Source organism: Oreochromis aureus, linkage group 14 (assembly GCF_013358895.1).
Source record: "Oreochromis aureus strain Israel breed Guangdong linkage group 14, ZZ_aureus, whole genome shotgun sequence".
Taxonomy (NCBI): Eukaryota; Metazoa; Chordata; class Actinopteri; order Cichliformes; family Cichlidae; genus Oreochromis; species Oreochromis aureus.
Genome location: NC_052955.1, coordinates 5,963,530 through 5,981,593, shown reverse-complemented (window position 1 = coordinate 5,981,593; position 18,064 = coordinate 5,963,530). Strand labels below are relative to the sequence as shown.

The 18,064-nt window shown below is 43.3% G+C and overlaps 1 protein-coding gene and 1 long non-coding RNA gene across 3 annotated transcripts in view; one reads left to right on the top strand and one right to left on the bottom strand.

The window, feature by feature from the left end:
- The window catches only part of nova2 (NOVA alternative splicing regulator 2), an 85,499-nt gene extending 68,183 nt beyond the window's left edge, over positions 1–17,316 (top strand). For both annotated transcript variants that reach the window (XM_031739976.2, XM_031739974.2), the window contains one exon: positions 7,457–17,316. In XM_031739976.2, coding sequence (XP_031595836.1) covers positions 7,457–8,479 — 1,023 coding nt within the window. In that variant the 3' untranslated portion in view covers positions 8,480–17,316. The remainder of the gene's footprint in view (positions 1–7,456) is intronic.
- Positions 889–13,616, bottom strand: LOC120443670. Its single transcript, XR_005615583.1, has 3 exons — positions 13,540–13,616; positions 1,245–1,433; positions 889–1,146 (listed from the first exon to the last, which is right to left on the bottom strand). It is a non-coding gene; the product is annotated as an uncharacterized LOC120443670 (long non-coding RNA).
- Positions 17,317–18,064: the final 748 nt, after the last annotated feature.

Here is an 18,064-nt window from a genome sequence, read left to right as displayed (position 1 = left end):
CAGCAAGCAAGAACATCTTTGTAGGGCGTTTAATTATGCTGTGTCAACGTTTCATTAATCTTCTACATTTTAACAGATTTATTAAAGCACCTAGTAGCTACAAAGGTTCCTTCTGGATATAATCACAGCAATATAATATGTTTTATGACAGATCTTGGTAATTACTTGTCCATATATTAAATGGCAAATGTTTGCGAGCCCTTCAGTCAGTGTCATTCACCACTGATGGTTTCTGCAACATCAGCGGATACAAAATACTGAAGGATTCAGTTTAGTGTTTTCTTCTATGTCTTCTACTTTATAATTTATTTTTAATTGTACAGTTATTTGGTTATTTGTACATTAGGTTGGAGACTTATTTCCTGTAACAGATATCCATTGAACATCCAGTGAGTAATGTATAAGGTTTATTGGAGTTTATTGCTTAAAAGCATGAAGAGCACAAGTAGAAGCAGATGATGAAAGTACAGCCGTACTCGAGGGGTTATTCTCTTTGTAGTAGTAAGACTACACACCTTTGGAGTCAGAGTTGCAAGTTCAATTCCCATCAAGTATCCAGTAAGCCCCCTCCCTTGCTAAAAACCAAGCCCTGGAATGGCGCGGCTCTGTCTGCAGCTCGGACACAACACATTTTACTGCATGTTGTACTCTGTATGATTGTGTATGTGATGAATAAAGCTACATTTTGAGCTTAAGAAAAATCTTACTAGTCTTACTAGAACAGATCTGGTAGAAGGAAATCAAGGAGAGTAATTAATGTCTCTGACTTGTCGAGTTAGGATTTGTTCCAGTGTGACAAACTAATCACTTCCAGAAAAATACCCAAACATCTCTCGTGTTTTTGTTTTGAAACTGTGATAATTGAACTTTTTATTTGACAGTCAGACTCTGAACATGCTCCAAGTTGTTCCTGAATCCAATCATCCCAATATCGATTTGAACTTATCTGTTAAGCCGGCATCCCTGCTGAAGTCGACACTTCGCATCCCTGCTCCTTTGCATGAGTGTATTCACGAGCAGGAGATTGATTTTGACCTTTGACCTCAGCCCAGCACCTGCAGCCGTAGGACGTTCTTGTCAGCAGCTGGATAGAAGCCAGACCCTCCTCTGCTCTGTGGAAGAAAGTTTCTCCCAGCAAGTATAAAACTGTTCAAAGAGAAGGGGAAAAAAATCAAATGAAAACGGGAGACACCTGAGATCAGAAAACGTAGAAAAAACTGAAACCTTAACAAAAAGCTTTAAACCTGAGCGGCTAACGGGGGAAATAATGAAAGAGTTGTCACTGTAGGAGAGATTGCCTGCGTGCTGCCAACTGTCACATAATCTTCTTTGTGGCAGCTCTGCAGAAAGGTGCTGGGAGCATGGGATTGTGGGTAGGTAGGAGGATGCCTGGCTGAGTCGGTCATTGGAGCGAGTCAAAGCAACAGCGTCAGCTAAATAAAAGCAGGATAAAGTTGATGATTTCATATTAAAACTGTGTGTGTGTGTGTGTGTGTGTGTGTGTGTGTGTGTGTGTGAGTGAGTTGTGTTTGACCTTGGAGGAAGAGCTTTGCTTTACTGAACACAGAAAATTGAAAGAAATGAACAGTGAAAAATTACAACAGTACAGCACAACATAAGGAAAGACGCAAAAAGTACACAGCTACGCAGCTGTAAGGGACTGACAGATGTTTTAACATTTGTGAAACCTTAAAAGGGAAAAAACCTCAACAATATGGAAAGAAATAAATGCGAGAAAAGAAAGTGAAGCAAGCGGAGGAGGAGTGGAGACGAATCTAGAGCCTCATTAGCAGAGAATCAGTCGGATATAAAGATGGTAGATGTGATCGGTAGCACCAGGAGGGATGCAGACATCACTGTACACCACTGTTTATCCTCCCACTTCTACACCGACACTCTGTGGATGTGTGTGTGTGAATGTTACAGTGCAGAGTGCAGAGGATGAAAGAACTCATGAGTAAAATCTTTTCAGCTTCTTCCTCTCTGCAGTGCTCCTGCTGGTTGTCGCTTAATTATTTTATCCGTCATCTTTACTTTCACCCCCACCCGGTTCATCTGCTCACTGCAAAGCAACCATCCGGAGAACGCTGCCCCTGAACAGACCCGTCCTGGAACATTTTGGATGTACGGTTAGACCGCTGTATGAAATCTAAGGCAGTGCCAAAAAGTGGTATCTTATTTTATTTTTTCTAATTTTTCACAAATCTTTGGCAGCTTAGAGGATATCTGCACAAATGTTTACATCCAAAATTTGACTGTTACTTATTAGCAGTGGATATTAGCATAATCATCTGTTCAGATTAGAATGAGTGTTTGCAGAGTTTTGACAGTATTTTACACCATGAAGATTTTTCCTGCATCTTGTTAAGAAAGGATCGCATCACGAGTGCATTTGTTAATCTCGCCCTAACCAGAGGCTCCAGAATCATCTCTAACAGCCGTCTTACTGAAAAAGACATTACCCACGGCCTGCCATACCACACCGAAGGAGGATGGCGTAGCCAAGGCGCAGCGCCAGGGTGCTTCTTTGATTTACAACAGTAGCATTTCTTTGTAATGACAGTGAACTGAGTCAATGTGGAAAAACTTAGGCATATTGTTAAAATTGTGCTTGTTTTTCTCAAGATTTTGCAGGCTGTGAATCATCAGTTTTGTAAATGGGTGATTCCTTAAACTTTCTTCTTTCATGCTCAGAATGTACTTGCAATAGCTTATCATGTTATGGTTTGCATTTTGTCGAGCTCCCTTTTATATCAAATTGGGCTGGATGTGGTTAATGAACTAAAATGAGTTTGACATCCCTGGATTAGACTGAAGGAAAATTTTAAATCATGGTTACCATAAACAGTTTGACCAAACGGCAGCCAAGTAAATACTGTTAAACATAATGTCTAAATGCATGTGAAAAGATTGCCCAAGGGCTCATTTAAGAGACATTTAGGAAGGCCTTCATTGTCAGTGACAATCAGTTATTGGTAAACAAAAACAAAACAAAAAAAGATTTAAATTCCTATTCAAGGATTGTGAGATCTTCATGAGTTGTGCACAGTATCCCTGCATATTTAGCCTTTCCAATGTTTTTCAAACTTTCATCATTTTCCATCACACGCACATCTGGACTGAATTACGACACATTATAATTTCAAAATGCTTTCAGTCATTAGAAAATAACAAATACTGAAAACTGCACACATTTGTGTGACCTCTGAGAGTTTGTAGATTATCTGTTGTGACATAACCAAAGCACTTAACTTCTCTCCAAATGAATGAGGTGCGTGAGTTATTAAATGTAGAACAGTTGGGTGCGCTGTACTACAGATCAGGTTGATTATTTTGTATCACGGGCTGCTGTGGCTCAGGTGGTAGAGCAGGTTTTCTACTAAATGCGGCAGTTCTGTCCCCAGACGCACCACATGTTGAAGTGTCCACAGGGAAGACGCTGACGCTCCGAATGGCAGGCCAGCACCTTATATTGCAGCTCAGTCACCAGTGATGTGTGTGTGAGTGGGTGTGAGTGGGTGGATGATGCAACAACAACATAAAGCACATAAAACGCTATGATAGCACAGTACATTTATTGTGACTTCACTATAATATTATTCAAATCAATAAAGGAAAATATTTCATGAATGATTTCACCCCCATTCTCTTTCAGTGCTTTATAGTATTAAAGCTATATTGTGTAAAGAAGGAATCCTTAAAATCGCTCTGCCTCAGCAGTGTTCACACTTTGTTAGCACTTTGCTCTTCTCCTGAATCTACACAGGACGGCAGATTGTAGCGAAGCCACCGTTAGCAGCAGGACGCTAAGAGACATGTTGAAGGAGCATCGCTGTGTTGTGCCTCGCCGTAACAGCTTGCTAATCAATAGAAACTAGCTACAAATTTCCAGTCCGCCTGAGAGGAATGACGAACCGACAAAAGAAAAAAAAAAAATCACACCTGTTAATCCCAAAGAAACGTCTCACAAACAAACACGGTCAGGCAAAAGATAATTTGCTAATATTCAAGTTGAAGCAGTGAGAAGCAAAAATGTGACGCCGTCTGCAGGTTTGAATTTGCTCTTGTTATCGGCTCCCTCCTTCATGCTTCTCACTAATTTTCTATTTCTATGTAAATTCATCTCCCGCCTGACAGAAAGCTGCAGTGCAGAGCACACGCGATTCGGCGTGGCAGCAAGCCTCTGTAATCGAGGCTGCCTCCACACAATGTTGCGCGGCTTAAAACTGCAGCAAATGGGGGCTGGGGGGTAAAGGAGAAGGAGAAGTGTGAGACAGGGAAAATGAAATGGCCTTTACATTCTTCTTTACCTTGTCTTCCTGCTCTTTTTGTCCCATCGTGCTCTACGTGGGAAAAATTGTGGCTCTGCTAATGTTTTATCTCAGGTTGTTGAATCAATAATCCCCTTCCGCCATTTCTTTCTCTTATTTTACTCCCCTGGTCTTCATCAATGCCAACTCTGTGATGTTTTCCGCTCGCTGTCCTCCCATTTCTCCCACCTAACATCTCTCTTTCTGCACTTATAAGCGTTTTTCTCACTCAGACAGATCATAGATAGCAGTGCAGGCAGGGCATTCATTTATTTGCTAGGTGGCTGATGTGCAGCAGAAGTCCACAACATCTGCTGCAGGTTGTTTGTTTCTATTTCTGTTGTCTTGTGTGCACAAAAAGGATCACATATTGCAACAAGTTGCAGCAGAGGGCTTTTTCCGTTATTGCTGTTGAATGCTGACACGAGTCTCACACTTTCCTCTGGTCTTTTCCCAGTCAGCAAAGTGACGCTTTTATTGTGCATGGAGGTCAGCGCTGCGGCAGAGTGGGATGCGTCACTCACTGCCTGCGTCAGTGGAGCAGCAGTGAACCCTTCATATACGCAGTTCATTCAGACTTTAGCTCCCTGCAGACATCAGATCTGTTTGTGGCAGACAGCCCTCGTGTAAACCTTTTCATACAAAAGTGTTATTGTTGATTATCCACCACTAAACTGAGGGCAAAAACAAACAGATAATGGATAATTTTATCTTTTTGAGTGTTAATGTCATTTTGCACTTACCACCGATATGAACAACCAACAGTGTATATAAGACAGCACAAGTAAGCTTGTTTTCCAAAATGAACATGAATCACTTCAATCACTCGTCCCTGAAAAAGTGGAAACGGAACACTTCATAGCTAACTGCATAATGTCCTTGCCATAAACTGAATTTAACCTTAGAGCAAACCCAGAGAAATCACAGAGGGCAAATTCAGTGAAATGTGTTCACTTTCAGTCTGACTACTTGGCAAGCTTCTCGGTAACGCCATAAGAGAGTTATTTTAGGTTTACAAGACTAAGTCTCTATGTCCAACTTAAAAGGTCATACCTGTAATATCAAGATAGCGGCATAAAAAAGCTAGAAAAAAAAACTGTGCAGCGAATCAGCGGATATAGCTGATAGAAACTTAAAAAAAAGAATGTGTTGCTTTTGTCTCAAAATAACATTTAAAAATGGATTTTTCCCAGCAAGCTAGACTCCTTTTACAGCTGTTCAACTCTATAAGGCATTAACGGCTTCATTAGTGGCTCAGTCTGCCCTGTCCACATGTTCAGTGTCTCTGGCTCCTCCCAGCAAAGCACTTGAACAAGTTCCATTCAAAATCAGATACATTTAGCTACATGTTTACAAAGATGAAGAATAGGTGCTAGAATTGCCACCGGGGCTAACTTTCAGCCACATAGTTAAATGTTTTTTGTGGAAGGGGTGGAGCAATGCCACCATTGCGCCTCCCGTAAATTTCACATTAACACCTACGACTATTTTAATCTGTTCACTCATGAACAACATGAATAAGAGGGAAGCTGCAATTCCAGCAGATCAACAGATCTCAGTGATGGCCCACATCAGCTGGTGGCTTCAGCTGATATCTTGCTATGCATCCAGTTTGTCAAAGGAGTTTGCAAAGAAAAGCGTCTGGACTTCTTTGAGTTGCTTGAAGGCGTTCACCTCTCATCCGAGAAGCTTCTTCAGTTCGCAACAGAACTGAAGAAGCTTCTCGATGATGGCGTCTTCAAGCAACTCAAAGCCGCTTTTGCAAACTCTGACTACGATGACTGGATGACTGAGAACCTTCACAGACATATGCATCCAGTTTGCAAATCTCACATGCAAGGGGGCTATTAAATTGCTTTAGTCAGCCTACAGTTATTGCACCCTGCATGCTGCTTTGAAACCCACCTCAGTGTGGTGTCTGTCATCACTAACTCCTGCTCCAGCCTGTGAGTAAGGGGTTTGCTGCTGCTTTTTCCTCCTCTGGCTCTCTTTTTATGATTGTGGACGCACAGGGAGGTCCCAGAGCAAAGCTGTAATGCCAGATATGAAGTACTGCAGATGAAAATAATCAATCATCTTTTGGCTATAGTGTTCCTGGCTGAAATGGGCTCCAGCTGTTAAGAAATGCACTGTGAATCAATTCTCCTTTAACTGTAAAACATTAAATGAAGTGCGTTATGTTCATTCATCGACTGGCGAGCATTACTGTTCAGTTCATTTCTGTATGCATATAAGTTAAATATGCTGCACCGTGTTTGGGTGTGAAGAGAGTGTGTACATATGTGTGTCTCACTCCCTTTCACTACCCTTTGAATGCTGGAGCTGTGTTTCCATGGCAACGCTGACCCCTGGGAGTCAATGTTATTTTTTTTCCACACAAGTAGCCTCTTTGCAATCCCTCTCTCTCTCCCTCTCTCTCATCCATCCTTCCCTCCCACTCTTCATCTCCTGTTCTCTCACCAACTCGCATTGCTTCTCTTCTCTTCTTTTGCTATTGTGTACCAAAGTAATAAAGAAAAAAAAAACCACTCTTTACTCGTTATCTGCTCCTGCGCAGTCCATATTATTCAATGGCTGTGTCAGCTCTTTCTCCTTTCAGGACATCTTTACACTGTTGACACACATTCACGCACAAACACAGCGCATCAGAAACTCTCCTTCTTCCTCTCTGTATTCAGCCATCGTTCAGTCTCAGTTCATCTCTTCTTTGGATCTCTTTGTCTCCTGTCCTTCATAAGGACACCTCTAAAAGACAGCTCCCACTGTTTTGCATCTCGCAAACAGGAGCCTTCATCGTCAATTGTATAATGTCGTCTTCGTTTTATAATTCCACTCTGTATTTTGAATTCAAGTTGGGATGTTATCATGCATGTGTAATCGTAACATCACAGGTGAGACATCGCCTCGTTTCCCTCTCTGCTGAACATGAACAGTGTAAAACTTCAGGAACATCTCTCTGTAACACTGATAAACTCATTTGTGCAGAAAGACTTTATACTTCCCTTTGGGATTGTAGCCGAATTAACTGCCTGATCAATAAAGAAACAAATCTATCGCTTATATTTCTGCTGGGTAAATGTACTTTAAAACTTTTATAACTAAGTAATAACTAAAATAATCTCTTTTTTTGCCCAACCTCCCACCAGGCCAAGCTGATCGTCCCCAACAGTACAGCAGGCTTGATCATTGGTAAAGGCGGAGCTACAGTCAAGGCAGTGATGGAACAGTCTGGGGCGTGGGTCCAGCTATCCCAGAAGCCAGAAGGTATCAACCTGCAGGAGCGTGTGGTCACTATCAGCGGCGAGCCCGAACAGAACCGGAAAGCAGTGGAGATCATTGTCCAGAAGATCCAGGAGGACCCACAGAGCTCCTCGTGCCTCAACATCTCCTACTCCAACATCACAGGGCCAGTCGCCAACTCCAACCCCACTGGCTCACCGTACGCCAACTCAACCGAGGTCATGCCAGCTGCCGCAGCCGCTGCCGCAGCTACGGCTTCTTCTCTGCTCGGTCAGGCAGGCCTGGCTGGGGTTGGAGCCTTCCCAACCACTATGTCCAGCCTCTCAGGCAACGACTTGCTCGCCATCACTTCTGCCCTCAACACTCTGGCCAGCTATGGTTACAACACCAACTCTCTGGGCCTGGGGCTCAACCCTGCTGCTGCCTCAGGGGTTCTAGCCGCAGTAGCGGCTAATGCAAACCCAGCAGCAGCTGCTGCAGCTAATTTGTTAGCATCCTATGCCAGCGATGCATCCACCAGCGCTGCTCACCCTGCAGCCAGTCTCGGAGGCTTCTCTCTGGGATCCCTAGCTGCCGCTACAGGGGCCACCAATGGTTACTTAAGCGCTGCTTCACCACTTGTGGCGTCATCTCTACTGGCCACAGAGAAGCTAGCAGAAGGAGCAAAGGAAGTGGTGGAGATCGCTGTGCCAGAAAACCTAGTGGGAGCCATTCTGGGGAAAGGAGGGAAGACGCTAGTGGAGTACCAGGAGTTGACCGGCGCCAGGATCCAGATCTCCAAGAAGGGCGAGTTCATTCCTGGAACTCGGAACAGGAAGGTGACCATCACAGGTTCCCAGGCCGCCACACAGGCTGCACAGTACCTGATCAGCCAGCGAATCACCTACGAGCAGGGGGTACGCGCCACCAACCCACAGAAGGTGGGCTAAACCTGACAGCCGATGAGAAACGAGGAGGAAAAGAGGAAAAAAAAGAGTGGGGGCTTGGGGGAGGAGTATAAAAAAAGTGAGAGTGAGAATGGAAAAAGGAGAGGAGAGCAAGAATGTCGGAAGGAATCGTTCGCACCGTTTTCTTCTGCGTGTTTTCAGTATTCTCTATTAAAAAAAAATTTTTTTGACGCAAAGCAAAAATGTGCTGAGAAGACGAGGAGGGAGAGGAGCGAGTTATTACGCTGAAAAACCAAGAAAAAAATGTGCAAAATGTAAATAAGGTTTTATTACTTAACGTCTTGACCTTTTGGGATTTTTTATTGTTTTGTTTATTGTTTTATTGTTTCGTTTCGTTTAGTAAATTAAGCTGTCTGTTTGTTTGTGTATTGTGTGGACAGAGCTGAATGCCATGTAGACAGGCCGACTGCCTGAGAGGCTACAGGAAGTGGGGGGATGGAGGGAAGGGCATGGGTGCGGCAAGGCGGAGGGTTGGGGTTTACAGGGTACAGCCCTCCACCAACCCCGAACCCAATACGGAAACAACCCTTAGCCCTCCCTCCCCCTGCAGACCACACCCATCACCCTCCAGTAGGGTTTTTGTTTTTTCTTCTAGGAGATTTACCCCAAAACCCCTCGCCCCACCTCCCTTGAATGCCCCTCTCACTTTTTGCTCCCCTGACCCGCCCCTCTCCCTTTTACAAGGGTTTTTATAACAAACAAGACTGCAAACCTCAGCCAGGTGTGCGAGAGAAGAAATGCCCTTGACTCCTCCCCCACAGCCGACACCTTCTATTACTTCACCCGCATATGATCGTACCTCCCTCCTCCTCCCCCCGTCTGGGAGATGAAGGGTGAGGTGAAATTGGGCAGAGGTGCGGGAGAGAGAATCAACCGGGCACTTTTTTTTCTTTTGCACACCTTCCCATACCTGTGATGTATCCCACAAGCAGTGCAGCGCTGCAGGGGTGTTACAGCATGTGACGCCCACCCCCACGTGTGGCTCTAACGTCTCAGATAGAAAGGCGAAGCGCACGCCAATGACCTCACATAGTGAAAAACCCATAAACAACAAGAGCGACACAGCGCAGGCTGCGGCAAACACACAGGATCTATGGCATTTTTTGCAGTCTGCTGTGATAATTCTATTAACTATATTGTCGATATAGGAATCATTACCTTCGTCATTATTTATTAATGAGTTCACCCATATAAGGCTCAGTTGTGTTTTTTTTTAATCTGTGAATTCAGGTTGACATGAATGTAAATGAGACTATTTTTGATTTGATTCTTTTGTTTTAATTTAAGTGGATTGAAGATGAATAGTAATGTCACATAGTGTAATATATGTCTTATTTAAGTCCAGTAAGAAAGCCAACCCAGGCATTAGGATCAGTACAGTGAAGGATCACCTTGTATATCCAGTCAAAGAACAGACCAGGGAACACACACACACACACACACACACACACACACACACGTTTTCACAGTGAAACAGAACATTATGATGCCATATTTGGTGCTAGGAAAGGGAAATCACCATATCTATGATGCAGACTGCAGTAAGACTTCTAGATTAGCAAGAAAAGCTCTAAACGTCTCGTACCACAGGCTGCAGTGCAGCTACATTAACCTCCCTGGTTATCATGCTTAGCTCCTAGCTCATGCTGCAAAAGATCACTGCTGTTTATATGCCCTGTTGCAGTTTGCCTACATTGTAAAGTTGTAACTAAAATGAATAATCCAGTTGAACTGAAACTAATTCTCGGATAAACTGCTGCTCGGCCTGTGGACGCCCGAACCCTTCGGATTAACCCAAACCACAGACTAGATAGAGCGAGAGCAATTAAGACTAACAAGATACTACTGAGAAATGCAAACATTTAGTCGGAGGTGACACTGAAACATGACAAAGGAACGTCGTTTATCTGGGGTCCACTGCTGAATCTGCAAGCCTCGCTAGTAGATTTGCTTTTTTACGGCAGCGTGCATATCAGTAATGGAGATAAATAGGCTCACTGACCTTTGCTCTTATCATGCATCCGTCCAACTGCCAATGAGATGAAGGGCAGATGAGAGATTTTTAACATATGTCCTGGGAGCTGAGCTCATTTCTGCCTCTGGCAAGCTGTAGGTCTCCCTCAGAAACGGATTTACTGCCCACTGTAGACCCAGGAGGCTGCTGAAGATGCTGTTGTTTCTTCTGTTGTTGAGTTTTTTTTGTTTGTGTCGTGTTATTTTTGTCTGTTTTTTTTTAACAATCGGAGTACACTGAATTTTTTTTGTCTTAATGCACTGTGAAGCGAGGGAGAGTTTCTCTCGACCTATGAGGTCAGGGATGTGTGCTATAGATGGCATCGTTGACTGGATGGTTTTTTGTATGGCAGGGAAAAAAATACGCATATATGAAATATATGTAGAATGCATATGAAGAACTTCACCAGAAATGCACATCATATCTGAATATTGATGGAGGTGAAAGAGACTAGGTCGATGAAGAGGATCAATCAATTGAGGTCAATTAGATCCTACTTACCTGTTATCTTGGGAAAGTGTTTTGTAATTAGGGGGCAGGATGTTGGGGAGTGTTAGGTGTCCAGTAGCAGATTAAAGAGACTGGAACAAATTCTAAATTCAGTATCCTATCGCAGCTGTGTCTTTCTCACGTACTGCACGTCCAACAGGCAAGTCCCTGGACAGAGATTTAATTCTAACAGTAGCTGAAGTATGACGGAATGTAAAAGGCCAAAAATGAGGAGGGGGTGCATTTGATTTATTGACCTAAAAGCCTGGTGAGGGGAGGGAACACCTCTAAGACTAAATAAACAGACCTTTTGATTCTTTTGAAACCAATCCGACCCAAAATCCTCCACTGTGCTTTTGAATGTGTCACTCTCTGTTGGAGCGCCAGTGAGGGTTTATCTCCACAGCTTGGTAAGGAGGCTTCTTTACTCCCATCTAACACCATCCACACTCTCCTCACCCTCCCACTCGTCCTCAGTTTTCCAGTGCACTCCCATCCTGACACCCCCTCTCCTCCTACCACATCGCTCCATGGGTGACTATGTCTGGTGTTACGATCAATGCATGTCTGCTGCTTGCCCCGACAAACGCCACAGATTGAGCCTCTTCTCTCTTTGCCTCCTCGGGCAGCTGAGGCTCGGGCCACCAAATGCGACACCATCAGAAAACAACCACACCCGAAGAGGAAGTCATAGCTGGCAGGGCACAGTGCATAAACACTCTTATTTGTAGTTTGTACTTCATAACAGTGGTGAGATACATTACTAGCTTGGAAAACATTGCACAAACACACACATATTTTGAGGGAATAATTTCTCTTTGATAGGGTTTGACTGGATTTTATTGCAAAACCTCATAAAAGATCACAGGAAGCCAGTGTGCTTTTGCTCTGCTATAGAAATATACTGTGCTGAATGCATTCAGTCGGCTGATTTCCATTTTATTTAGAGTAAGATTTGTCTTTTTTGTGCAGGTAGACTTATTTATGGACTTACTATCTATTGAGCAATTTTGGAAATTAATTTTAGGTTTCTTGGTCAGACAAAACAAGCAATTTGTCACATGTAGTTGTTTAGCGGAAACAATAATTACTCAGGTAATTTAAATTAAGATTCCGAATGCGAATTAATTGAAAGTCACGTGCCCGTGTTTCCTCCCCCTGCTTGGAAATTGTGCAGCACAGTATGTTTACAATGGCAAAACCACACTGAAATTCCTTATATAGGTGCCATTTGATTTAATACTTTAATTCTTTTTTATCTTATTAATTAAACCTTAGGATGACTGTCTTTTACACAGCAGCTAATCTCTTTAGTTATCATAACGTTAGGGGATTGAGATAAAATGTGACAAGTACTAGAAGCAATACATGTTGTGTCGTCCCGTCCCTTATCCTCTGTGTGCCGTAGGAGCTTTTGGATTTACCCGTAGACGTTGAATAGGTTTACACGAGTAATTTTTTTTTCAATTTGTGGAAGATGCTGCTATTTAATAATAATAACAAGAAAAAGAATACAAAGTAAAAACATATCGAAAACTGTCCTTTAGCTGGAGAGGCTAGTTGCAAGCGGCAGTGTAATACACGCTCTGTTATAAGCTGACAATAAGTTAATAAGAGCATAATTTTAACCTGAACAAGTAAAACCTGTGCCAAAACAGAACTGTAAATGTGTTGATTTAAATCACATTAGGTAAGAGGAGACATACTTTTATATTAAGAAAATGTGAAAAGTGCCAAATGAACCATATTTATAAATCAATACATAGGAAGGCGGTCAGTTTTTGAGAACTAGGTACACTAACAGACAACGCGCTTCAGTATAGCAGTTTGTTCAATCCCTCTTCACTCCTGCCACAAGACGAGGGACCTCCATGTTAGCCAAGTGTTAGCCTGTCCTCTGGGAACTACTCTTCCCAGGATGCAACAGCACTATGACTCTGGGGCTAGACGTATCAATATAGCGATAGGTTAGCATAATAATGCTAAAAAAAAATGTGACTAGATAGCATTCTTAAACACAGCCTTTTATAGTTACGATGAAGATGTATTTTGTGGAAATAGATGTTATCTTTTTTGCACGTCTATATTGCATGATATCAAAGTGAAGCGTGGACAAAAAAAATCAAAGAAACAAAAAAAAAGAAAAACCATTTAGGAAGTGTGTGTTGTTCATTTTTCGGAGACAAATCTTTGCATGCCGATAAGGGTAGAGCATTTTGGTATTGTTTTACACGCGTTCAGATGTTCGTTGTTTTTCGATGCAGTCGCGTCGAGTCCCGGTCCACCTGCTGCAGGTGAAGACGATGTTTGATTTCGATGTCACGACCGAGTGAGTATTTTGTCGCTAAGCTGTCTAACCTTCCTCAGAGGGATACGAACAAAACTCTCGAACAAACCTAAGACTATTTTGCTACTTGTTGAGCGAGCTTGGACTAAACGCTTCTCAGTTCCTACTTAACTTTCGAACAATTTTTTGAAGAAAAAAAAATCTGGATTTATTTTCAAATAATAGACTGAGATTGTCCATGAATGTACTCACCTCTCCATAAGTTTGCATATCACTCTTCTGACCACTGGCGTGCAGTAGAGGCTTACATGTGTTTTAGTGTGTCTCTGTAATCTAACCTTACTAACCCCTCGACGCACTCTGTCAGGCTCTCAGTATTAATATGTTGTCTGTCCTTTGAGCCCCCACGCTCTGAGCTCTGGCTTGTCTTGTCATTGAAATGCACCTTATTGACCTCAAATATGACATGGAGCATCTCTGGTCCCGCCCCTCGTGGTCGCGAGAGACTCGTAAAGAGAGACAGTGTGTGAGAAAGAGGTGAAAGCTCCCCTCCCTCACTTTTAAATCCAAAATAACGCAGAGACACACTAGGCTGTGTGCTGCACCGCCTGCCTCCCTCGGGTGACTCGCTGCAGAATTTGGGACAGATTGTGTTTTCACTCCCTTAACATGCAATCCAAGGCTCTGATCTCGGGGAGAGAGAAAAAAAACAGCACTGAACATTGCCAGTGTGGGTTTTGAATCCTGATCCCCCTCCTCCCCTCTCTCTCTGTCTCTCTCTGTCCTAAGTTTCCCAGTTCAGTTTAATTAGATGCTATTGGCTTCGGTGTCAAACTTTTTTGTTTTTTTGCCAAAGTCTCTCTCCGGATTTGTAGTGCGGTCATGCTTCGTATACTGACAGATATTGTCATGGGAAGTGGCCCGCTGCTCACAAAACTAACTGAGATGGGGAAACGATCGGGATTTCCATTATTGCTCCTCAGTGACACGTTTGCACTAAACCTTCTGCTGTTACAGTGCACGGCACGCCGAGCTGAGGTGGGGGTCAGTGTGCGAGACTACTGTAGATGGTAGCCTTACTGTAGGTGTTCATTCAGCATTGTATTTAGATGTGCATGCTCCTCTCTCTCTCCCGCCCTCTGAGTTTGTCTGCTTTAGGCCCGCTCCGTGGTGTCTGTGTTGCGGCGTAGCCGGCTAGCCATGTTTTATTCATGTCTTATTTTTGTTGGCGTTTGTTTTTACTGTAGAGGAATGCAAACTCAAATCTAACCTGCTCGCCAGGTGACCTCATTGCTTCTCAGTGGGTGTGTGGCTCTCTGACATAGTCCCCAGCTCTTGTTTTCTGCCCCCCGCCTACCCTCCACCGCCACGCCTACCTCCACAAACCCACTCTCACCCACACCCACCGCCTTTTCAAAACAACATCTAAGACATCTTTTGGGACCCCGCTCCCCACCCCCTTTTCCACCCTTCTTCCTCCCCCAACTCGGGCCCCATCGAAGCACCAGCAACTGTAGACTGCATTTGTCATATCACTGTTTTTCTGTTCCTTCTCTCGTTTCTCTGTTTATTTTTTCCTGGTTTTGATTTGTACTGTATGCTCTAACCCAAACCAGTTTTAACAAAATGCCATTTTCTGTATGTAGCCTGTTTACCCTACTCCACCCTCCCCTACACACACACACACACACACACACACAAACACAATATCCTCCATGCCCTCTTTTTTTGCACTTTCACTGCCCACTCCTCCTCCTCGCCCAAACATACACACACTTTCCTCCTCCGCCTCCCACGAGTCTCTTCTCTCGAGTGCCAAAATAGAACAGAGAGGAAAAAAAACAAAACAAAACAAAAAAAAGACAACAACAACAACTACTACTACTACCATTCCAAGCGTTTCTTTGAGTTGTTCTTGTGTGTCGGACATCCATCCTGGAAGCACCCATGAAGCCAGCATGCTCCGCCCTCATAACATGATGTCGCTCATGACGCCTCAACTGAACAGCACCTTGCCCCCCACCACCACCACCTCCTCCTCCTCCTCCTCCTCACCACCCCCACAGAGCTAAACCCGACAAGGATTAACCCTTCTGCAGGTTGGCTACCTACCTACTGTCCTGCCTCTCAACCTACCTTAAAAAAAAAAAGCCCTACCGCTCATGCCAGCTGCTTTCCTAATTCTGTCATTTCTTCAGCCTGTGGGACTTCATTGATTGTGTGCCATAGTGTTGGGGGCACCTTTCACTCTCCTCACCTCCCCCTTCTTTCTATACCCCCACCCCACCTTTCTCTCTCTCTCTCTATAACCCCTCTCGCTCTTGCTCCATTTGATTTTTCTCGATGGGAAAGATTAAAAAAAAAACTCCATTTTCTAATGATGATTTTTTTTGTTGTTGTTTAACATCCAAACCACGCACGCCGACACATGCACCGCCCCCAGTGCAGTGGTGTGGGGAGTGTTTACGCACCGTCAGCTGCGCAGCCATCCTCTGTCTTCTTGAACTTTTTGAACTTTCACCCCCTCATGAACTTTATTGACCTTCTTCCTCCTCCTCCTACCCCCCTTCTGTGTTCATCCAACTGTTTGGACGATAACTCTCCATTCCATCCCCAAAACCTCTCTGAGACTGTGCAATGCTAGCTGATATGATTGGATTTTTTTGTTTGTTTGTTTGTTGCTCATCATTGGGGACAGTTCTCTGAGCTATAAGTCAAAAAAGAACAAAAAAAAACATATGAAAGGAAGAAAAAATATTTTAAAAAATGCAGACAAACAAAAAAAGGATAAAACACTAAACAATTGTTTCTCCACAATTTCATTTTTTTTCTCTCTCATTGTAAATATTTTGTCAGATTTTTTGCCGAGGTGTAAAGAGAGAAGTGTTGAGCAGAAAGGGGCGGGCAGCATAAAGAGAAACTAGTGGACGCGGTAGACGATCGTAACACTTTTCATCCTCTGTATCCGATACTTAGGTCTGCCTGTATAATCGGCTATGCTAGTTCTACTGTGTTAACCTGTGCTGTTGTTATTAGTGTTGATTTACCTACTGTATTCGCTGTTTAGCGTTCATGTCGGCTAGCAAACTTTTTAGATAAGTGTGCTCATCAAATAATAATACTAATCTTGAGAAATAGTCCGAGCCATTCTCAACGTAGGCTTGCTTTTGTACATTTGTTGATGTTTCTTAACAGTGAGTTGTAGTGGCACTAGTATCTTTTTAATCATCAAGCCATAGTGATTGAAAACGCTTGGTCATGTTAGAGACATATCATCGTGGAAGACGGCTCGACTCAGCTCCTCCAAGTCGGAGAAAAAAAACAAAAACAGGGAGGCGGAGACAGGAAAATTGAAAAACAAAAGAAGAAGAAATTAAGCTCCTCCCGGGCTACAAACTGAGGAAGATGAGCTGCTAACTTTTGTGCAATACAGTCCTAGTTTACATAACATAGAAGGATAGTTTAGAGATGATTAACCTCTGCAGGTGCCGCTCAACCACTCCGCTGCCTGCAGAACCAAACTTGTATCATATCTCCATATTTCGCCTCCACATCAAAGACATGTTGAAAGTATTAAAGTGACTGTGTGAGATTAGACTCCACCATTTCATTGCATTGCTCTGAGCTCCACTCTTGATTTATGCTGCCTGCCCCATTGCCCAGAGAACACCACATGAGCTATTTATTTCTCAGACTATTATTATTATACTATTAATAAATAACAACACAACGAGAAAAAGGGAACGACTGGAAAAAGGTGAATTAATATTATAATTGTTTTGTTTTTATTTTTAGTATTTAGTGGTTGCTTTTAACAACATTCATTAACTGACTTAAAGATTACTGAATATTTAATGTAATTGTAGCATTGTGTTTGTAAAGAGAAAAAAACCTAGTGAGTTGTGTTTCTTGACTTGTGGATTACCAGTGAAGTGGGCAATCTAGTGCTAATATATATGAGGTCTTTTTTTAAGGATTCTTATTTTGCGACAGCAACAGCAGTCATTATAAATGTTCATTTTAGCATCACCTGTCTTCCGTTGTCTTATTCTTCACCTTCCACCACACTCTGCATCATCACAGTAACACATCGCAAGTCTGAGGGTGGGGACCGAATGTGTGTTTGGGTGAATCGAGGTGCGCGCGCGAGGGTGTGTGTGAGCAGCGTGTGTCGTGAACGTGTGTAAGTTAACGAACCTGTGTTTATTTGTGTGTCTATGCAAAATACGGTACACGTGTGCTTGTATCTTTGTGTCTGTCTGCTCACACGTGTGAATCTGCGTGAGTCTGTGTGGATGTGTGTGTGCGCGCGATTGTTGGGTCTGTGAGGGGGGGGTTCGGGGTGGGTGTTGTGTCCAGTGTCCACCAAAAGCTAAAACTTGTCAGGCTTCCATACTTCCTGATGGAACCTCCTGACGTTATAGCTGCAAACCCTCATCATGTGATCTGACTCAACTCGACTGTCCATAACCCCTTCAGTCACCTGACCAACCAAATCAACCAATCACTGTCCACCACTACCGCCTTCCCCCTGCGCCATCCTTTGCTGCACACCACGTCAGCCCCATGTGATGTTCTCCATTGATAACATACTACTGTCACAATCTACTGTTACATGCTGACAGATCTGGGGATAAATACGCTTGCTTTCGTTCATTCGAGGTGTTTTCACCTTTGAGATTATTACCTAGCGCTCCTTAAATCAAGGCAAGTGTCCCTCAGGTTGTTTGACTTTTAAAGGATCAGTTCACCCATATTTAATGTTTGCCCAACAAGT